At 47.3% G+C, this 23,355-nt stretch overlaps 1 protein-coding gene across 1 annotated transcript in view; it reads left to right on the top strand.

Annotated features, from left to right (window-relative positions):
• The window catches only part of HYDIN (HYDIN axonemal central pair apparatus protein), a 432,533-nt gene that overhangs the window by 341,405 nt on the left and 67,773 nt on the right, over positions 1–23,355 (top strand). Inside the window, exons 43-54 of the mRNA XM_079907197.1 lie at positions 1,563–1,700; positions 3,394–3,577; positions 5,802–5,943; positions 7,843–8,005; positions 10,397–11,017; positions 13,062–13,283; positions 15,168–15,376; positions 15,570–15,752; positions 16,637–16,756; positions 19,847–20,006; positions 20,111–20,283; positions 20,899–21,097. Of these exons, the coding sequence (XP_079763323.1) occupies positions 1,563–1,700; positions 3,394–3,577; positions 5,802–5,943; positions 7,843–8,005; positions 10,397–11,017; positions 13,062–13,283; positions 15,168–15,376; positions 15,570–15,752; positions 16,637–16,756; positions 19,847–20,006; positions 20,111–20,283; positions 20,899–21,097 (2,514 nt within the window). The remainder of the gene's footprint in view (positions 1–1,562; positions 1,701–3,393; positions 3,578–5,801; positions 5,944–7,842; positions 8,006–10,396; positions 11,018–13,061; positions 13,284–15,167; positions 15,377–15,569; positions 15,753–16,636; positions 16,757–19,846; positions 20,007–20,110; positions 20,284–20,898; positions 21,098–23,355) is intronic.

Raw genomic sequence — 23,355 nt, 5'->3', positions numbered from 1 at the left:
GCACTGGCTACTCTTCTCAAGGTCATTGACCTTCATCTTGTCCAATCCAGTGGCCAGTTTTCTGTCCTCACCTCACGTGACCTCTTTGGCAGCTGATAACCCCCTCCTCCGGGAAACGCTTTCTTTACTTGGATTTCAGAACACCATGCGCTTCTACTTTCCCATCTGCCTCATTAATGACTCTCTCCACTCCCCCAGTTTCTCCATCTCCTCCAGATTCCTAGGTTTTCAGAGTAGGCTAGGACTAAGTTATCTACTCTTTTCTTTATAGATGATCTCATCCACTTCATTTCTTAAAGATATTTTCAGTATCCTTATGACTCTTAAATTTCTATCTCCAGCTCTAATTTCTCCCCACGCTCAGGTTCATATATCCAAACTCACATTAAATATCTCTACTGAATGGCTTCAAGATGTCTCAAAATTTATATGTCCAAAAATTGACACTTATTTACCCCCAAAAAAACAAAACACTTATTTACCCCCAAAAAAACAAAACAAGAGAAGGCAAATGTTCTTCCTTCAGTCTTTCCTGTCTTAATAAATAACTTCACCACTTTCCAACTTGCTCAGGTCAAAACTCAAGGAGTCATGCTTGATGCCTCTCTTTCTTTCATATCCCTTGCCAAATCCTATTGGCTCTACTTCCAGAATATACCCTGTATCAGCCACTTCCATCATGACTGTCCTTGTCCCTGCCGCCATCATCTGCTGCCTTGACCACAGAGATATCTAACTAACTAATCTTCCTGCTTCACTCTTGTTATCCTGTGCAGGTAGAGTGGTCTTTTAAAAAGCAAAACAGGATCATTTATCTGCCTCAAACTTGCCAACAACTTCCCATAATACTTGGAATAAAATCCAAATTCCTTACCGTCCTGCAAGCCCTGCATGTTCTGGCCTGACTGTATCTTCGACTTTAAGCCTGACCATCTTCCCCACTGCTCACTCAGCTGCAGTCGCCCTGGGCTCCTGTGTGCTTCCCACACACCCACAGCACACTCATGATGAGGGACCTTGCTGTTCCCTTTCACAAAGACCCATCTCTCAGGATCTGGTCTCTAAATAGCCGTTGTTAAACCCTGTCATGGTTCTTTATTCCCTTAACTGATTGTTTTCTTCCTTGCACTCATCACTATCTGATATTATATCAGTGATCTGTATATTCATGTGCTCCTTTTCTGTCTCTCGCCCCCCATTTGAACACAAGGACCACGTGGGCAGCAACACTGCCAGCCTCGTTTGTGGTTGTATCCCTGGTACTAGAGGGGTCCCTGGTGCATCAAAAGTGTTCAATGAATATTTGTTGAATGCACGAACAAATGTTTGCTGTTCGGTACACGTATAAAGCACCTTCCACAGTGTTCCTGCTTGAAGGTTACAGCAGTTCTTTTAAGTGAGATAGGAATCTTCCATTTTACAGTGCAATCCCCATTTTACAGATGAGGAAATGAGACCCAGAGAGATGAGATGATTTTCCCGAGGTAACATGGCTCGTAAGTGTACGAGTTGTTGGAACACCAAGCTGGGTTCTAACTCTTGATCCTTCTTTCTCTGAACAGATTTCCTCCAGCCCTCTCCCCTCAGGACCCGCACAGCGCCGGCTCAGCCTCAGCACCAGTATTGGAGGTGATACCGGGCTTGTGAGCTGCGTGCTCCCTGAGGAGCTCTTCACTCAGATCCTGGCCGAGCGTATTCAGGTACGTCCACACCCACCTGCACAGAGATGCAGGGCTCACACATCGTCCCCATGCTGTGAGCTGAGATTCTGAGCCATCACCCACCCACAGCAGCTCAGAACCCAGGGGTCTTGGAGAGGAAAGATGGGTTTCTTCACCCTCTTTTGTCCTTTTGACACAGCCCTTGTCAGTCTCTGACCCTGGCTCAGTCTGCTGCCTGAAGCCACTCACCTTAAAGGACCAGTGGGCAGAAGGTAGCGCCTTCAAAACATACACACACAAAGACAGACTCATGGTACAGCCCTACAGTGGTATGTTAAAAATTATAACGTGGAGCCATGAAAAGTTAGAATTTGGAGCTATGTTAATTGTGGTAAAGGTAAGTTTTCAATATGTTGTTAACTGAAAAAAGCAGATTATGAAGTAGTATGTAAAGCACAATTATATTTCTCTAAAAATATTTACAAATGTATATCATACACATAGTAAAAACACTTAAAGTACATGTTAACTGTGGTTATCTTTGAATAGCAAGATTATAGGTTTATAACCTTCATACCTTTCTGAATTATTTTATAATGATATATTGCTGTTAAAATCAGAAGCACAATAACTGTTTCTTTTTGCTTTGATTTTTCATAAGTGGTGTACAGTTAAAAGAAAACTAGATCCGCAGGATTTGGGAGTGTTTGCTGCTTACGGCTTACAGAGAACTAAATTGTTCACCGTGTCCTAGAGTTCTGTGTTTGCTTTGGTTTTCGAAAATGGGCCACACTATTAATTGCGCATTTAAATATAACAAAATTAGACTTGAGTTTCCCGGAAGAGGAGGAATGTCATCACCAGAAGTGATTCGTGTTAAGGTTTGAACTCACTACTGCATTAAAGGTACTGTTGCTCTCAGGTGATTTGAGCTAAGCGGTCTAGTAAGTGTGCAGGTGTTTCCTGCACCCAGATAAAGGCTGAGAATCATTGGTAAAGCCCACAGTAAGCCAGGAGAGCCGTGCTACTCAAAGTACTGGCCTCTGATGAGATGCGGAGCTGGCCCTGCTTCCTTTATTGACAAAGCCTTCCTACAAGGCAAAGAAAACCAGCAGCTAAACTAAATAGTGTATTTACTGATTGTCGTAGTTGATTTTCTGACACAAGATTCTTGTCTCGTCAAAAACTGGTAGTATTCAGTTCCTAGCCAATGGTGGCTAGTCTGTGCACTACACTTTAAGTAACACTGCTGCACAGCCAAGGCTGTTCTACAATAGCTAATGTTATCAAAACCATTACACTCCAAGGCAGGAATACCACTAAGGAAGATACAAATGGCCCATCTGCTACAGCTGCCCTTGCTGCATGGGGACACCTTTCCTTTGCATCTTCCTTCCCTGTACTTCATGGATCTTCCCAGACCCTCGCTTTAACATTTAGTTTGTCTTCTTTATCTCTATAGAGACAGAATAAATCCTTTACTCTACAAATATGTATGGTAAAGATCTTTCATGACTGCTAAAATGTTTTTATTTTTCTCTCTTATTTAATTACAGCCCCTGGAATCTAGCAGGTGGAAGGGCAGTTGAATGGGATTTTCATCCAGACCCAGTAGGTCTGCAGAACCAATTGCAGCACCAGTAAAAGCACCAACAAAAGAACAAGCAACTTTTCTCCTTAGAGAACAGATGATCTTGTGGCCAAAGTAACTGTCTCTGCTCTCTGGTTTCAGCTGAGTGACTGCTACCGAGGAGTGGTGTTTGACAGCCTGGAGACGCTCTTTGCTCAGAATGCGGCTTCGGCTCTCCTCTGCCTGCTGAAGGCCATTGGCACCCGGGAGCATATCTATGTCATCAACGTGGCCCAAGATTATGCAGCCATGAAGGCAGAGGAGAAGGCCAAAAAGGAGCAAGAAGGCAAGCCCATACCCTCCTAGGCTGTCCGTCCCAAGCCCTACAGGTCTTTCCTTTAAACAGAGCTCTAGGCTTTTTACAGTCCTTCCATGCCATGGTTTACATGAAACTATTACATTTGCCATCTCATTGGCACCCCGCCTCTGCCCTGGAAGGTGGCTGGGAGTTCTTATTTCTACTTTTCATGTGAACGAACTGAGACACAAGTGACCTTTTGAGAGATTATAGAAGGAAGGATGAACCCAGATCTTCTGACTGCAGGCACCTTCCTCTTTCCCCCATCACACTGCATCCCTTCATCTTCTCTGTAATTACAGCCTAGCTGAGGGGACCCGATCACAGGTCCCATCCTGACTCAGTTGACGCATTAGCTTGTCGGTTTTAAGTCAACTGTGCATTTCCTGTAAGACCAGAGGTGCTGATCACTTTATGAAACAATTTCTACATCTTAGCCTACTGTGTACCAGGCACTGCAGCAGACATGGTGTACACTGTAAATGTCTTTAAATGACACTTTGGGTCATTTAATCCTCACAACAACCCTATGAAGATTGCTGCCCCAATTCTACAGATGAGGAAAATGAGGCTCAGAGGTATCCAAAGTCTTGTGTAAGGTCACATCGCAAATCAGTAAGATCTGTGTAACTCTGAACCCTTTTCTTTTTTGTCATTACATCAGTGGCCTGGAAAAAATTTTCAACGATTGAAAAATACATACACACACACAAAGAAAGTAATGTTAGCTTAAGTTCCTGGTTGAGTCAGAAGCAGACCCAGCTGGCCGCATCACTGCCCTTCCTAACTCAGCCTTACTTCTCTCTTCTAGAACAATCTACACCAATCATAATGCTTTTCCATTTAAGGAGACATTTGCAAACACTGAGCTCTCTTAGTTCTTAAACAGAACTCAAAGATTGCTTCCTTTTATTCTCATGCAGAGAAAAATTAGAAAGAACGACCAGGCATCTCTCGGCAGTATTTCAACATCTAGATTCCTAGTTTTCCAGAAAGCTCATTTCCCCTCAGTGATCAACTTTTAGAAAAAAGTATCTCTTTTCATTTTCTCAATCATCTGTAGATTGAGGTTTTAGTTTTTCACAGTTTCCATATGGGCTCCTAGTCCCTGAATCATTTTTAAAAATCCAGAGGGAGCGTACAGTAGCAATATTATTATATTAAAATCTAATTTTTATTGAACATTTATGAATGTGCCAGGCGCTGGGCTAGGTACCTTACACGATTGCTTATTTGATCTCCACAACAGCCCTATGAAGGAGGAATTATCATTCTGACTTGTTACTATCCCTCGGTAAGTGTCAGAGAAAGAACTCAGGATGTAGATCTCCGAGGCCAAAGCTCAACCTTACAGAAATGTCAGGTGAGAATGTGGTGCTGGTGAAGGTGCAGAAGAAGCTGAGTGCCTTCGTGCCGAGGGTGAGCCACACCTCAGGACCTGTAGGGTGTGGAAGGCGGTTCCCCTTGGTCTGCAAGTGGTTGTTTCGCCCTGAGCACTTTGGGGGCATATGTTAATAATAGGTAAAGTCAGTGCGTGGTATGTTACTTTGCTCCTATAACAAATTACTTCAAACTTGGTGACTTAACACAGATTTATTATCTTACAGTCCTGGAGGTCAGAAGTCCTAAAATTGAGGTGTCAGTAGAGCCACGTTCCTGTGGAGGCTCTAGGGGAGACTCCTTTCCCTTGCCTTTTCCAGCTTCTAGAGGCTGCCTGTATTTCTTGGCTCGTGGTCCCTGCCTCGCAGCTCTCTGACCCCTGCCTCCATCGTCACATCTGCTTCTCTCCCTCTGCTTCTTCGTCACATCTTCTTGGGCCTGACCCTCCTGCCTCCCTCTAGTGGGCCTCTTTGATTGTATTGGGCCCACTCAGATAATCCAGGATAATCTCCCCAACTCAAGGTCCTTAATATAATCACATCTGCAGAGTCCTTTCTGCCATGTAAGCTAGCATATTCACAGGTTCTGGGTATTAGGACGGGGACCTCTCTGGGGCCTCTATTCAGCCTGCCACAGATGGAAACCAATTTGGGAACTGTGTGAATGCAGGAAACCCCACCAGCGATTAGGAATGCCGCCTGTGGCACCAGCCACCTCTCACTGTCACACACCCTCCGCAGCCTGTTTAGGCTGAGAGCTAAACCACAGGGGACCCCTGCAGCCAAAGCTGCTGAGTGAGTTTTCCCCACCTTCCTGTTTGTTCCCCCGACAGAACACAAACGCAGGGAAGCGCTTCAGAGAGAGAAGGAGCGTCTGCAAAACATGGATGAGGAAGAATATGATGCCTTGACGGAGGAGGAGAAAATAGTGTTCAATCGAGAGGTTCAGCAGGCCCTCCGGGAGAGGAAGAGAAGGTCAGTGTCAGGGGCTTGTCAGAACGGAAGCGCAGCCCCGGGGAGCAACTTCTGTCAGGCACACGGCCCATCCCAGAGACCGTGGTCATCCGGGGTGGAGGAGCGGGGGAGCAGTGGCCACAGGAGACCCAGGAGGATGAATTGCTGAGAGCAGAGACACATATCTTACACATCCAGGGTGCTGGTTGCTGCAGCCTTGCCAGGTCTCCATTCTCCTCTCCTTCCTTCTTTCTTGGGGACAGCTGGGACTCAGGGAAAGGTTATGTAATTTGATGAGGGGAGGGGCTTCTGGCCCCTGTGCTGTCCTGGGGCTCCTGCTGGCTCCCCGTGACAATTGTGGCTCATCAACTTCTGTGCTCAGGTATCCACAGCTGGTGACCCAGGGGACATTCTTGTGACATGGGCATGGTGGTTGCCCCTGCATAACTCAGCCATTTCTCCTCCTTCCCTGGCTACCATCTTGGCCTTTGGTGGTGCTGTCCATTCCCTGAGGTCTGACCGCCTCTCTCACTTGATCCTCAGCCTGGGCAGTTCATCAGAGACCCTGGGCAGGCTCCCAAGCCAGTCCTCTCAGCCACCTTCTGTGCCTATCCCTGGGGACCACACAGGAACGACTGGATCCCCTCCACACCACCCAAGACACTTAGGCCACTATCTCGGGCCATCTCAGATACAGGTGGACAGCGAGAAATACGTCCTTTCTGCCCTCAGGTCTTCAAACATGCCAAGGGAGGGGGTCCTATTTCCTATCCCTCCTTAGGATTCCAAACATTGGAGGGGGAAGGCCAAGATGCCTGCCTACAATTTAACCCCCTTCTGTCCTCTCCCTCCACCTCCAGACTCCTCCCACTGGCCCCAAAAGAGCTTTCATGTCCTCTGCAGTATGCAGTACATACACCCTCATCTCTTCTCCTGCATGGTCTACTGTAAATATGCCCAGTCCTCCAGACGTATGCAAATCCCAGCTTTGGGATTTCAAAGGAGTCGCTTTTCTTTCTCATCCAGTTCATTACTTTCAGGCGTTCATCTCACAGTGGACTTAGGAAATGCAAATCTGATCCTCCAAGGTCAGCAGTGACTTGTTTGTATCACTCACACACACACACACACACACACACACACACACACACACACACACACACACACACAGGAAGTAATGAAGTCATGATGAGTCAACTTCAGTGGACAGAGAGCCACAGCAGCTGGGGGCAACTAGGGATTCCCAGAGATGAAAATAGATGGATTTCATATCTTCAGAAATGCTATCCCCTCCACTCTTGTTTGTACTTGGTGCCCAGGCTTGCTGCCCTCTCTGCCATTAGCAGCAGGGCAAACACGTTTGAATCCGTAGCTGGAAAGGAAAGAAAGAGAAGGAAAGAGAGGAATGTGGCCTTCAGCTCCAGCACCATGGCTCCGAGCTAGCCAGGGTGGGGACTGCTCTTAAAAACACCATTTCTTCTTATCTAAACCTACGACGTGAGTGTAGGAAGGAAGCTGGGCCTCATCTGTACCGATATCAGAACGATCTTTGAAAGTTGCTTTTTAAAAGTGCTAACATCAAGCTTATTTCCAGCCCTTGCCTCACTCTCCTGTGAAAGGAGTTTGGAATAGAAATACAGATTAGTTGAGAATTCCACTTAGTTGAGCTTCAATTATCAGTTTTGCTGAATGACCATTCAAAGATAGACGTGAGCCGTCCTCTCCTCCTTTCTTTCCTTCTTTCCTTCTCTTCCCTCCCTTCCTTCTTCCTTCCTTCCTGTATACCCAGCTTTCTTTGTTCCTTCTTTTTATGCCCGAGAAAGCTCTGCCCCATGTCCTCCCACCACGTGATCCCAGGCAGGGGAGGGGCTTGGGCAGGAGGGCCTCTGGACTCTGTTTTCTCTGCCTGGCTTGATGAAGGGAGCTGGAGAGACTGTCAAAGGAGATGCTGGAAAAGAAGCTACAGCAGGAGCTTGAGCGGCAGAAGGAAGAAGATGAGCTAAAACGGAGGAACAAAAAGCCAAAGCAGGGACCCGTGAAGGAGGAGCAGCCCGTGAAGAAATCTCAGACACCAAGTCGGCAGGTAGCAGCCCTCACTCGTCCCTTAGCAAAGGGCAGGCACAGAGGGGTCCACCACTGCACCCGGCCAGTCAGCCCAGCACACTTCCCCTCCAAAGAACTGACCCGAGACTGTGTAGATGTTGTGGTGGTGCAGAAGGTAGGAGGAAAGGGACCAACATTTGTTGATCACTGACTCTGCCTCCAGGGCTGTCTTATGCTTCGCCTAATCCTGCCCTTTTGCGTCCTGCTGTCCCTCGGAGCTTCATAGACATGAACCCCATCTGAGGTTGAACAGGATAAAGCCATACCGGTTGTGTGTGAGCACAGACCTGGCTCTTTCCACTGTCCCCTGCAGTCCCCTGGATGGTGCTAAATAGGCTAGTAGGAAAGAGTTGCCTCCAGTGAGCCACCAAGTCAGTGTGTTCAACCAAGGGCTGATCCTTGCCAACAGTCAAGGGAGATGCTCCAGCATAAGCTGTCCTTGCGTTTATCAGCCTGCCAAGCTCAGCTGTCACGTCTCTGCCCTCCGTGATACGGGAAGGGCAGAACGGCCAGAGCTGTGCCCAGGATGGCGCTGGTGGCCAAGGGGTGTGGCTAGCTGGTGTGCACAGCGGCCATTCCAGCATCGGGAGTTCTGAGGGTGAAACTAAAGCCAGACTCCCAGACGAGGTGCAGACCGATCCCAGGAGGTAGACATAAGGGCAAAGGACTCCGTGTCCAGGGATCCCCATCAGGTAGAGCTCAGGAAGGAGCAGGGTCTGAGTGCACAGAACTTCGGCACCAAAACAGGCACAAGAAACAGCAGACCTGGAGTTCAGACTCCCGCAACCTTCCAGGTACAAGTCCTCCCCTCGGCAGGCCTATTCGTCCATGCAAAATCCACTTCTGCTTAGAACAGGGTGTCCAAACAGAACTCTCAGTGTCTTGGCAGTGACCTACAGATGGGGAATAATACAGTAGGCGCCAAGCCCCTCCCCTCCCTACACAACTACGGTGAGACACCCCCGCCCCGCCGGCAGACAGCCTTGCCAGCGGTTCTCTCAAGGCTGTAGAGAGGGCCAGGTGGAGGAGGAGCTGATGCAGTGCGGTGAGGTGAGTAGCCAACCTGGGCCGCTGCCTCCAAGCCTGAACTTAGGCAGGAACAGAGCTGTCACTGGGCTGTACTGCAGACAGTGATCATTAGACTGAACTGGACTTTATGTCATCAAAGAATGACCCAAAAGCCTTTGAAGCCTCCCAGAGGAGTTCATTGGAGAAGAGAAAATCAGAGCCCACAAAGCAGGTTTAAAAGGGCAGTAAGAAAGAGAATAAGGTTGGCTTCTCTATGCCAGCTTCATTATATAAATGCAGGTTTGTTTAAAAGGCTGGAGTGCAGCCAGATTCTAAACCCTCATCTGTTCCCAACAATACTGATTATATACATAACCTGTATAATTTTAATAACTTGACATTAAGAGACCCTTTACTCTGCGGCAGACACTATTATAAGCTTTTTTAAAATTATTTTTACTGGAGTATAGTTGCTTTACAACGTTGTGTTAGCTTCTACTGCACAGCAAAACGAATCAGCCATACCTATACATATATCCCTTCCCTTTGGGATTTCCATCCCATTTAGGACACCACAGTGCATAAGCAGAGTTCCCAGTGCTGTACCGTATGTTCCCATCAGTTGTCTATTTTATACATAGTATCAACAGCGTATATGTGTCAATTAGAGAGAGTCATACAGAGTGAAGTAAGTCAAAAAGAGAAAAACAGATATCATATATTAACATATATATGTGAATTTAGAAAAATGGTACAGATGACCTTATTTACCAAGTGGAAATAGAGACACTGGCGTAGAGAACAAATGTATGGATACCAAGGGGGAGAGGGGTGGGGTGGGAGGAATTGGGATTGACGCTATTATAAGCTTTTTACATGTATTCACACATTTAATCTTCAGTAGTCCTCTGAGGTACTTATTAATATTACTATCAACATTATACAGATAGGACAGAGATGTGAATTGCTCACCCAAGATCACACAGCTAGCAGGCCGTGCGACCAGGATTGGACCTCTACACTCTGGCCTCTCCCGAAGAGAGGATCATTTTGGGGATCCTTTCCCGCTGATCCTTCAAAACAGCAGCTCTCAACCACAAGTGCACATCACAGTTGCTGTGCACCTTTTACCAAGTGCATAATGCCAGGCCCCAGCCAGCTGTATGACAAGGAAGGACCACAGAACGGCTATTTTGAGAAAGGCCCCCAGGCGATTCTTAGGCACAGCCCTAGTGTGAATACGAGGTGCCTGGAATTGTATGAGGCCTTCTTACAAAACTAAACACCCTCTTGCTCTTCTTTATGTGATTTGCTCTCCCTTAAAGAACTCTTTTAAGAATAATTTATGTGTTTTGCCTCCTAGATTCTTACTTTTTCCAAACTAGAGCTGAAGAATGACGCAATAGAAAGAAAAGTCTCTGTTAGGGAGCAGGTGGCTGCGGAGAAGGAAGAATTGAGCAAGAAGAAGAAGAACCAGCTGTCAGATATCAGCATGCTTGGGTTTCCTCTTGCACAGGAACAAGAGGACAGCGAAGGGGACTTCTGGAAGGACACTGACAAGAACATGGCCCAGAAGTTTAAGACCTATGAGTTGTCTCTGAAGGATATCCAGAACATCCTCACGTACTGGGACCGGAAGGAAGGAGTTCTGCTGCATCATACCGCGGCCGAGGATGCGAGCCATGAGTCCGGAACCGACCAGCGCCAGGTTCCGCCGTCGTCGTCGGGTGGTCGCCGAGGCCGCAAGGACCGGGAGAGGGAGCGCGCGGAGAGGGAGCGCCTGGAGCGGGCGAGGGCCGAGAGGGAGCGGCTAGAGAAGCTCCGCACGCAGGAGGAGCGCAGCGAGGGGGGCGAGAGCAAGGAGGAGGACCACGAAGGGAAGAAGGATCTTGGTGTGCCCTTCATAAACATCCAGATGCCCGACTCCAAAGGCTCGAGCTGGAAGCAGGCCCTGGAGAATGACAGGCTTCCCAAAGCGGAGCAGGTACAGGCTCTCCTCCAGGATGGGAGCCAGGGAGCTGTGCGGTGCTCATCCTCGTAAAAGTGTTGCTTTCAACACAAAATCCATATCCCCTTTATTCCATTAATCTCTGACGCCCCTTTGGATATAAGACAATAATGCCTAAAAGGACCTTTTTCTATGTGGTGAAACATCCACAGAGGGTTCCACAGATCTCAGCTATTCCATCTAGCCTCGTAAAAAGCCACCTGTAAAGTTGATTTTTAACATTGACAGTCTTATGTTGGGGGTTGGCAAGGCAGGTATACTTTGGGGTGACGCAAGTGGCTCAACTATTCTAAAATTTCTTTCCCACAGGCTTCCTCCAGTGACAGAAATTATACTACCAGACAGCTTTTTGTTGCTAGAAACAAAACCATTGCATATCTAGAAGCCCCTTTGGCAGTGGTTTGGAGGGGATGATTACGATAGCCTTTTGTCCAGGGACAGACTTTCTCTGTGAAATGCCAGAAAGCAAATATTTGAGGCTGCAAGTCATACAGTCTCTGTCTTGATCCCCAACAATATGTAAATGAATGGGCGTGACTCTGTTCCAATACAACTTGATTTACAAAAGCAGGTAGCAAGTGAGATTTCACCAGAGGGCCACAGTTTGCCCACCTCTAGTTTAGTTTTTTTGTTTTTGTTTTTAATAAATTTTTTTTGGCTGTGTTGGGTCTTCGTTGTGGTGCACGGGCCTCTCATTGCGGTGGCTTCTCTTATTGCGGAGTACGGGCTCTAGGCACGTGGGCTTTGGTAGCTGTGGCACACAGGCTCAGTAGTTGTGGCTTATGGGAGCTAGAGTGCAGGCTCTGTAGTTGCGGCACACGGGCTTCGTTGCTCCGCAGCATGTGAGATCTTCCCAGACCAGGGCTCGAACCCGTGTCCCCTGCATTGGCAGGTGGATTCTTAACCACAGCGCCACCAGGGAAGTCCCTCTGGTTTAGTTTTTATCAGAAACTAGATGCAACCTTAAAAGGTAGGGAGTGGAGCCAGAGAGGAGTCCTAGGTCAGACTGTAGCTTAAAGAACTCCCTGCCTCTGTTAATTTAATAAGTGGTACAAATTATTCATCCCTTTCCTCACAGACGTTCTAAATCCTGGGAGTTAACTCTAGCTACATGTTAGTCAGGAAGTGTCTTCTGCTGTCTGACCCAGAGAATTAGAAACACAAGATTACATGAAGGTAGTTACTTGCTAGGCCTAACAGCCCATATAGTCCATAGAATGGGCACTCAGATGGCCTAATTGTTGTGATGACAACAATTAATCAGGGGATAGCATCCTTATTCGCAGGGTTTTACAAGCTGAGAAGGAAGTTACTACTAGATTTTCAAGCCATCTGCTCTGGAGAATGCTCTCATTTATCATATATCAGAGTAGAATAGGAAAATGCTATAGGGATAAGTTGTCTCTCTCTCAAGTCTCTTTTTTTACTTTTCTCTTCATTCCCATCTTTTAACCCATTCCCAGAACCTTTGGTGGGTCTTTTTTTTTTCTTCTTCTTTTCTGTATATGACCTGCTCCAGCCCTAACTCTCTTTCACCTTTGGAAAGAAAGAACACTTAAAGGTAAAAGAAAAATTAACAGGGGATCTGAAAATAAATGAAACAACTCTATGCTATAGACATCAGAACCTGAGGAGCTGGTCTCTTTAAACGGAGATTGTTTTTGAGTGCCTACTGTGTGCTAGGCCATGTGCTATATCGCCCTGGTTCCGGTCCTAATGGGTTTTACAGTCCAGTTGCAAAGACAGACAGTTATAATAAAATGACAAGCGTTATGATAAGAGAGGGAGCCCGCAGCCCACGGCAAGAGCCCCAGCCGGGTCTGGGGGCGTGGGGATCTGGAAGGACCTGCAGAGCTGTGTCAGAGACCCTTTACATGCTGTCCCTGACCCAAGCCCATCTCAGGGCATTAGAAAGTTGACAGAAAGGAGGGAGAGTCTGAGCGTCCTGTGCTCACTCAGGGAGGCAGTTAGGGGTAGCCCACCCTCTGCACAGGAAATTAATCTTGGGCTTTTCCTTTAGATCCTAGACCTCTTGGGCCTGGGGTCCTCTGGACCACCCATCCCGCCGCCTACCTTATTCTCACTCATCTCCTACCCTGTGAAGCGGCTGCCTTTGGCCATGACAGAAATCCTGGAGCATTTCATGTTTGTAACTCTACCGTCCAAAGAGCTCTCCCTGATGGAGGAGAAAAGAGAAGTGGAAGCAGAAGCAGAGCTTTCAGCCACCCCAGCCTCCTCAAAGGTAAAGGGAGCAGCTTGTCCTCCTGACCTTGGCGGGAGTTCAGTCGGGCCCTCCACGTGGCCAGAAAAAGCAGTGTTGGGTGTCGTGCTCACTGGGGTGTTTCCCTCTACTCTCTGGGGATTCTGCCTGAGCCTCCCTAAGCTGCACCTTCCCCAGGTCTGACTCTTCCTACTCCCCTAAGAAGAGACTGAAAATGACCGATTCTTACCTTCCAACCTTTGCAATTCCTGTGGATGGTTTAGGGAACTTGACGAATCACTCTGCAGCTCATCTGCAAGAAAAAGTAAGCAGCAAAACTATCTCTTTTAAAGAGATATCAGAATGTATTGTGAATCCAAGGTAATTTACACAGTGCATAAGAATACAAGCATCAACAGATACAAGTTAAGGCAACACGCACCATTAGAGAAAGGACAGATTATTAAAGAAATTATATGGGGAAGATTGGATATTTTGGATAAAGTTGCTTTTTAATCTCCTTGCCTGACACAATACAGTAAGATTAATTCCACCTGGATTAAAAATATAAGCAATCAAAATGAAATCATGTAAAAGTAGAAAATATATATTACATATACAATTAGTGGAATAAATCACAAAGCGAAAATAGATTTGACCGATCATATGCAGAATGCATGGATATTAAAAATTAGGGAGGGGCTTTTTATTCCCAGAGGAGCATGGGGGCCCAAAATTTGAATCTCCCCACACAGCCTCCTTCGTATAAACCATGCATGTCAGCAAAAAACAAATAAAATCAGCAGCAAATAAAGTCACCTCTAGCCCCTGCCTACAGCTCAGTTAGGTAACAGAGAGCCCCAAACTTCAGTTTAATAAGTAAGTCGGAAATCAACATCTGAGGTCCCAGCATTGGTGGGCAGGCCTTACTTGAGCAGAGTCCAATAAAAAAGATAAAGAAGAAAATATTGCCACCATCAGAGGTGACTATTACACCAACCTCTTTTCTGAAAACTGACCACTAAGAGGCAAGAGTTTAGCATTCTTTAACTTACGGTTTTAGGAGAAACTCTAGTTCATCTCCAACGGATGAAGGAAAGCGCTTCTTTCTAGAAGAATGGCAGCTAAAATTATAGGAGGCATGGTAGAATTTAAAAAGTACTGGTGTACCCAAGGACATAATTGATTAAGGAGCGCCAGTGGATACCCACAGTGCTGGTTTGTCAGGGAACAAGACTCTCACTCTGAGCCAGAGCATCACCCCACAGGTGACCGACTGGTTACAAAGGGGAAGGTCCACTTTGCCATGGCCACGATCTGGCGGGCACCGCTGCAGCCACACAGACACACTTTGCGTCTATAATCAGGGGTCAGCCTGACATTTTGTCTCCCATCATGATGGAGTGCGGTGTACACAGCATCATCTCTGAATCTAATCAAGCTTTTAAATCTAATTTTCAGTTTACATGAAATGCGGCAAATAAAGGAATAAGTTAAATGACACTCTGAGAATAGTTAGGAAATTTGCAGGCTATGGAGTATTCTGTAAGAATACAGATCTGGTCTCTGCCAAAAGTCAGTGTGATTGGGAGGGAGGGAGGGGTCTAGATTAAAAGATATTAAGGAAACGCAACAACAAAATGCAATATAGGAACATACTCCCTGCCAGCTTCAAGCGTTCTCTGGAGTTTTGGCCTCCTCCTCAGGGAATGAGGTGCCAAGGAGAGCACTAGACTCTCTCCACTCTACCTCTTCCCTTGTACCCTAGTGTCATAGGCTGGGCCCTGCTGCTCTAGGCAGCCTCCAGCCTCCTGAACCTGCAGCGCAGTCACCGCAGACTGTAGGCACATGGCATGGGCGTCTCTGTCTCCTGCTCCTGTGTTCATAAGATGAATGTTTAAGACCCGGTGCTCATTTTTAATTAAGACCCAGGAGGAGCAGACCACCTCATCTAAGGGGAGCAGACAGAAAACTAAAGAAAAAACAGATCAGACCCGCGAGACTCAGAAGGAGAAACGTCGCACGGCCTCCGACAGGAAGGGCCTTTCTGGGGGAACCTCTGGAACCACTGCTCCCCTGTCAGACATAGAGGAGAACAACCTCTCTGAGCAGCATTCACAGGAGAAATTCCCCAGGTGCGCCTCGGAGCAGCCCAGGGAGGGGAAGGCTGAAGCCCCAGATGGAGGGTGTGGCTGTCACAGCACCAGATGGGAACAGGGCGGTCATGCCTATAACCCCAGCAGGACCAGACTCCTCCCAGGCACCAATCCTGTCTTCTCTTGGCCCGAAGGAAGCGTTCTCACTTTAAAAGCCTGTGTTCATTTTCAGGCTGAACCATTTCCGGTGGATCGTACCAGCCAACGGTGAGGTGACATTGCAAGTGCACTTCTCTTCCAATGATCTTGGGATCTTTGACCAAACGTTTAACTTTGAGATCCTTGGAACTCACCGCCAATACCAGCTTTATTGCCGAGGTGTCTGCACTTACCCATACATTTGCCAAGACCCAAAGTAAGTGTACTTTGTTTTGAAAAGAAAAGGTTGACAGATACATTTTCATTTTCCCCCATGGTGCCCTGAACCAGATGCCTCTTAATACAAATGTGGAACTGGGACAGCATCTCAGGCCCTCTTGTACTGGGCTCCAAAGTCAAAGTCCTGTGACATTGACTAAGTCACAGGAATGATATGGTACCATGAGACTGAAATAAAGAGAAAGTTAATAGGAGTGAAGAGGGGGGAAAAGTCTTCCTGTGACAAGTTAGTTTGCTTATTTAACTATATAGCAAATGTAAACAGATTTTGTGTTTACTGTAGGACTTTTTATCCTGTAATATCCATATATATGTGAATCTCCACAGGCAGGAGATTTTTCCCTGAGCTACCAAACACTGAGTCCCTTATGCACCACATAAAGGCACCTGACTGAGCAAGCTAGTGGGGCCTTTTATAGCTTGTCCACCGAGAGGAGCTTTTTTGCAGTTCTCGCCAAGGGACCACGTTGGACAGCGAATTCAGAAGCTGGTTAAGATCCACCAGAACTAGTTTTCCATAGGGTTTCTCAGGACTTTTTCTAGCTGGGCACACTAGAACAGGAAATCCAGCTCCGCTCCATCATCAGCCCCATCAGCTGATAAAGGATCCAGCTCACCCATCATCAGCGGTGAAAGACACCGCTGGGAATCTTTTTTCTCAAGTTCAAACTGTACTATCTTCACTCGGGGTTGGGGATGGGAGGGTACAGGAATAAAGGCTCAATAAATGTCCTCAAATTAAGAGTCGTTCTGTCTCCAGACACCTGGACCCTTTGCTGAACAAAGAGTGTTGGGTTCATGTGTACCTCGTGTGGAGGCAATTCAGACAACTCTCCTCTCCTCTTCCTCCCCTGTGTTCAGAGTGGTCTTCCCTCAGCACAAGAGGGACATGAAGGCGAATGAGGTCATCTTTAAGAAGTATATTGTGAGCCTGGAGAGGTTTTACTTCGGGCCACTGCTTTGTGGAAAACCAAGAGATAAGTAAGTGTTCCATTATTTCAAAGCAGATTTCAGACCCCTGGGTTGGACTCATGAATAGGACAAGCAGGGTTCCTATGGAGACGTAGCTTTTACTAACATTGCCTCAGTTAGCCCAGAACCACAAATCAGGAGAACTGGGTTCTTGTGCCCCAAGTTTCTGCTAAGGTCCCAAATGAATGGGGGTGCCATTTTCCCAGATGGGGAAGCTGGAAGAAGACCAGGTTTTGGTAGGGGAAGGTAGGGTCCAGTGTGCACTTTGGGATATGTTAAGTTTGAGATGCTTGGGAGATACAGCCAGTAGCCACGTAAAGCAGGGCATAGTCTATACGGTTTTGGTTCTCAGAGGAGAGCCTATCTTCAAGACAACAAAAGCCACAGGTGTGGATGAGACCACCTAAGATGAGAGGACACAGTAAGGAGAGAAGGACCATGGTTGGAGCCTCAAAGGACTCCACCGCTCACAAGAGGAGAGGCCAGCAAAGAAGATAAGAAAGAGGGCCAGAGCTATGGGTGGAAACCAAGAAAGGGTGGTGTCATGGAGCCATGAGAAGAGGGTGTGGTCAGCTATGTTGATTGCGGCAGAGAGGGCGGAAAGATGAGAACATCAGCGTCCACAGGGTCTAACAACATGGAAGCCATAGGAGGCTCAGCAAGAGCCCTTTGTGGGGGATTTCTGAGGATGAAGCCCAGGTAACGTGAGTTGAGGAGTCAGTGGGAAGTGAGAGAATGGAGACAGAGTGTGGAGACAGCTCTTTGGGAAAGCCTGGCTGTGAAGGGAGATGGAGGGAGTTGAGGACGGGAGGGAGACGTGGAGTGCAGGGAAGGCTGTTCGTTCGCTCTTGTTCTTACGATGTTTGGATGTCAAGGGGAAGTAGCAAGGAAGCGGCTAGAGTTTCCAGAGCACGTAAGGGCCAACAGTGGTGCAGCTCCCTGAAACAACACAACGAGATGTGGAGATGATGGCCTTTGCCAGGAAGAGGGACCATCATCTCATGCTAGGTTGGAGGGAGGTGAGACGGCTTCAGGTGCAGGTAGGTTTACAGATTTGGCTGGCATGGTGAGGAGGTTCCCATGGAACTGTTTTCTCCATGATGAATGATGTGAGGTCATCCCTAACAGTGAGGCAAGTGGAAGGAAGTTTAAAATGTTGAGAAAATGGAGAAGGTATGAAACAGGTTTTGTGCAAAGTGGGAGAGGGACAATATTAGAGAAATAGATTAAGATTATCAGGTAGAACCAGGGGCCCAGGTAAGGTCAGTGACCAGAAATATTTAGTAATACTAGTTTTTTCAGTTATATATAAGTTTTTTAGTGTATAGGCAGGGAGGTAAGACTAAAAATAGAACCAGGGTCTCAGCCTAGCATTTATTGTGATAAGTAGAGAATGATTATTTCTATGCCTACTTGGTGAAACTAATGAGCCAACTTAGTTCTCCGTTCCCTTCATAACCACCAGTTTATTTCCTAAGGTGCTGAACTAGTAAATGAAGGTGAAGGGTGTTGACTGTTGATGGAGAGGATCTTCAAAGCCCAGTAGAAGGACTTAGGCGAGAGAAGGAGTGGGAGTCAGGTTGATGGACATGATGTACAGAGCAGCCTGGAGGTCGGATTCAGGGAAATGATGGCCATTCAGAGAGGCATGTATTCAGAGCTGCACTGGAATTAACCAGGATATGGGGCCAGACAGCGGGGATCCAGGAGGGCAATTACAGTGGTCCAGAAACAAGTATTATTCATCTATTCTTTTTTCTTTTCTTTTTCTTTTTTTGGCTGCGTTGAGTCTTCGTTTCTGCGTGTGGGCTTGCTCTAGTTGCAGCGAGCAGGGGCTACTTTTCATTGCAGTGCGCGGGCTTCTCATTGTGGTGACTTCTCTTGTTGCGGAGCACAGGCTCTAGGCACGTGGGCTTCAGTAGTTGCGGCACGCAGGCTCAGTAGTTGTGGCTCGCGGGCTCTAGAGCGCAGGCTCAGTAGTTGGGGCGCACGGGCTTAGTTGCTCCATGGCATGTGGGATTTTCCCGGACCAGGGTTCCAGCCCGTGTCCCCTGCATTGGCAAGCGGATTCTCAACCACTATGCCACCAGGGAAGCCCTCTTCATCTATTCTTTTAAGTCTTACTGAGCCTCAATGTCCTCATCTGCAAAGTGGGAAAATAATAGCACCTACTGCACAGTTTGGGGAAGACTGAACTGGTTAGTACATATGGAACTTGTAGCAGAGTGTTCAGTCGTGGTGATTACCAGCGAGGTGTGGAGGCCACCACCACTCTGGCAGTTACACAGACAGTGCTCTGTCTCTTGGACTTTGATTTAGTCTCTGCAATGCCCTCTCCTTCCTTCCTCCATCTTAGTCTGTCCAGAGAGCTTTTCAGACTGTTTCTGGGCACCAGTGGGTACTATGGTGCCCTGCTTTCCTGTGCTATGACCTCCTACGATGTGTGTGTTCATTAATCTTCCTTGTGCCTTCTGTGGCTCCTTTCCTGTTTGGTTCCATTAACTGGGCAGCTTCCAATGCTTAAAGTGCTCCACTCCATGGATCTCTCCCTAAGGCACTAAGGGAACAGAAACAACCTTGTAACAGTGAACAGTTACAATCCGTGTCGGAACAGTAGCATCCCGCACAGGTGTAGAAGAAGGTGGTAAATGAGGTCATCTCTAAGACAGATACGAAATAACACGTTGCTCAGATTATCATCTCTCCTGGAAGTATAAGCTCTGGGAAGGAGAGAGCTACAGATTTTTCAGTCAGAAATCTTTGCAATAGTAATAACAACCATTTATTGGGTATTTGATATCTGCAGCTGTCCTCAGAGCGTTAGGTGCACTATTTCATTTAATAGTCATGGAAATCCTAAGGGATATTATCATCCCATCTTAGAGATGAGGATACCAAGGCTTGGGATGGGAGCGGGGGCTGGTCACATCACAGCTCTAAGTCTTCACAACTACAAAGCTTGTGTTCCTAGCCTCCATGACACTGCCTCTGTGTAGCCACATCATCCTTTGAAATTGCCTTACGCCTCACAGTCTCCTTTTCCACCTGAATTCTCAGCCAGTCCTCACATCCACATCCCTAATTTTTGTTTGTTTCCAGGTACAAGTCATCCTTGTTCCCAGAAAACATGGAGACACTGACAATCCTCAACAGTTCCCCAATGGTCGTGGAGGTGTCCTTCTGTTTTCAGAACGATGTCAAAGCAAACACCTACTTCCTGGAGCCTGTCAACATGATTCTGGAACCCAGTGAGAAGCAGGTACAGTCACATGGATACAAGTCTACCAGGGCAAGGCTTTCTTGGGAAATTTGAGGCCTTGGTATCCTCGGTATAAACGTACTTTGTTTGGACTCTCCCATTAGCAGCTGAACGTTTGGGCCTACCCTACTGCAGTTGGTGTCTTTGAAGACAGCATTGTCTGCTGCATCAAGGAGAACCCCAAGCCAGCCGTCTTCAAATTAAGCTGCCAGGGGGTCCGCCCAGAACTGGAGCTGGACCCCAGACAATTGCATTTTGACCGGCTCTTGCTGCACAGGTCAGAGTTCTGGGTGATACCAGGACCGGAATGACGTTTAAAGAACTTTTAGTTCTAAGGTGACCAGCTCATCCTGATTTGCTCGGGACTTGCCTGATTTTAGTATTTGAAGTCCTGCATCCTGGGAGACTTCTGGTCCTGTGCAAATCAGAATAGTTAGTAACCCTCTGAGTTCACAGGTTGTCACCTTGGGTTCAGTGAATGGACTTCAGAATGGTTAAGGACTCCCCTAAGATCCAAGTGTGTGCATATGTGAATTTTTCTCAGAAGAAGGACTACCTTTTTCCAGATTTTCAGTCCATTACCCTAAAAGGTTAAGAATCTTGGTTCTAGAAATTAGAGGACAAACACAGAACACTAGACCAAACCTAGAACTTACATATTCATTCACTGGAATTGTATTACTCTAAATAGAGAATGTTTATTTCTGAGGAAGCTGGGAGAGAATGTTGATAATGTATCCTGCATTCCTTGATCATCACAGGTAGGCCCCATTCCCTGATAAATACTTATTAGTGAACTAGCAGTAATAGAATAACCAGACGTGCTTTTTCTGACCTGCCATAATAAATCAAAATCATTTGAAACTGGCAAAATTTCTCTTGGTCTCTGCAGGAAAGACTTCAAGGTAGTTCTTCTCCGCAACATCACACTACTTCCCCTGACCTGGAGGATCACCAGCCTGGAGCACCTGGGTGAAGACGTCACCGTGTCCGCGATGCAGGGGACCATAGCCCCCAAGGCTGAGGAGAGCCTACAAGTGCGCTTCCAACCCTCCAAACCCATCAACATCAAGAAGGCGATTCGGTTGGAGGTAAGGCTTCATACGTCTTCAGACTTGGTCACCAAAGTATGTACACACTGGGTTCCCTGACACACACACACCGACACACACATACCCACCAAGCCAGGTCTCCGTGTTACACGGTCCCATCTGATCCCCGTTTGACGCCCCCCAACCCACAATATCCTGCTCTGCTCACAACTGTAAGCTCCATAAAGGCAGTCTTGTTCATGGCTGATTTCCCAGTGGCAAGAACGGAGCACTCAATCAGTGCAGAGTGGATGAATGAGTAAATGAATGAATGAACGGTGTTACTATTCCTCGAGAAGCATTCGATTTCTGATTTAAGACCCCCAAACCCAGTCACCCCTCAGAGTCCTAACTCAGTAAACATCAGCCTCCACCCAGTTGCTCCCAGCAGACACCCAGGAGTCATCCTTGATTCCTCCGTTTTCCTGTTGGCCTCCCCCTCCATCCCAGTCCTCCAACAAGTCTTGTCAGTTCTGTCTCCCAGTGTATCTCCTGGCCATGCCCTTCCCTGTCTGCACTGCCACCACCACCCTCATGCAGGCCACTTGCTGTGTCACTCACCTGGACTTCCACAGAGGCTTCCTAGCCGGCTTGCCTCTTCCCACTCCCCGCAGGTGTCCAGAGGGATCTTTACAATGTCCGTCAAACCAGGTCACTCCTTCCTAAAGCACTAGGCTGTCTTCCCATTGTACTAAGAATAAAGCCCAGGGTCCTCACCTACTTCTGAGTACCTGCCTGCCTCTGTATCCACATCAGGTTTTTCCTGCCTCAGCGCCCTGGCATTGCAGCACCCCTGCCAGGAATGTTGTCCCTATTCTCTGTGGGGGTTGGCTTCTGCCTTAGGGTCTGCTCAACAGCACTGCCTCAGCTGGCTTTTCCTAATCATCCCACTGAGGAAATCTCATTATGTGCAATCGCTCACCCTGTCTTCTGTCCTTCAGAGCACCCACCCCATTCGGACATTATCCTGTTTCTTTCTTTACTTCCTTACGTGAACTCCACTGGAGCAAGATCTTGCCTGAATTGCTCATCATCTGTATTAGTTTCCTAGGGCTGCTGTAACAAATGACCACAAACGAGTGGCTTGAAACAACAGGCATTTATTCTCTCACAGTTCTGGAGGCCAGAAATTCAAAGTCAAGGTATCTGCAAGGCCATGCTCCCTCTAAAGGCTCCAGAGAATAACCCTTCCTTGCCTCTTCCAGCTTCTGGTGGCTCCAGATGTTCCTTGGCTTGTGGCTGCATCACTGCAATCTCTGCCTCAGTCTTTGCATGGCCTTTCCCTCCGTCTGTGTCTTCTCCTCTTCTGTCTCTTATAAGGACACTGTCATTGAATTTAGGGCCCACCTGGATAATCCAAGATGGTCTCGTCTAGAGATCTTTAACTTAATCACATCTGCAAAGACTCTTTTTCCAAATGAAGTCACATTCACAGGTTCCAGGGGTTAAGACATGGACATACCTTTTGGAGGCCATCATTCAACTCACTACTCTATCATAGCCCCAGTGTCTAGCACAGGCCTGGATGTAAAAGGCACTCCGTAAAATCTGTTGAATGAATGAACGAATGAATGAATGAATGTCACTGACTTTTGATGGCTGAGCTGATAATGGAACAAGCAAGAAGTCGCCCAAGCTTCTCTTTGAATACCCCCAGGGATAGAAGACTTACCAGGTATCTCCAAGTAGCCTGATCTTCCTTTGAACATGTCTGACTGTTAATGCCTTGTTCGGTTGCACTCAGATTTCTCCCTGTAATTTACACACATTAATCCTGTTTCTACTTTTTGGGGCCAGTCAATGGATCGCATTAATCTGTCTTATCACCTACCCCTGACAGCCCTTCCTATAGCTGAAAACAGATATTGATAGATTCGTTCAATCCGCAAATGTATATGAATCCCAGAGATGACAGTCAGCATTTTTTTTTTTTTTTTTTGCGGTACGCGGGCCTCTCACTGTTGTGGCCTCTCCCGTCGCGGAGCACAGGCTCCGGACGCGCAGGCTCAGCGCCCATGGCTCACGGGCCCAGCCGCTCTGCGGCACGCGGGATCTTCCCGGACCGGGGCACGAACCCGCGTCCTCTGCATCGGCAGGCGGACTCTCAACCACTGCGCCACCAGGGAAGCCCGACAGTCAGCATTTTTAACACGTCTCTACACAGACGGGGGTCTCTGCACAATGAATCCAGGCCACACAGCAGGTGTAGGGTCCCAGCTGTGCCACCTTCATCCTTTAGTTAATGGATCATGGGGATC

This window comes from Stenella coeruleoalba, assembly GCF_951394435.1.
Source record: "Stenella coeruleoalba genome assembly, chromosome: 20".
Classification (NCBI taxonomy): Eukaryota; Metazoa; Chordata; class Mammalia; order Artiodactyla; family Delphinidae; genus Stenella; species Stenella coeruleoalba.
This window is presented reverse-complemented; position numbering and strand designations above follow the sequence as displayed.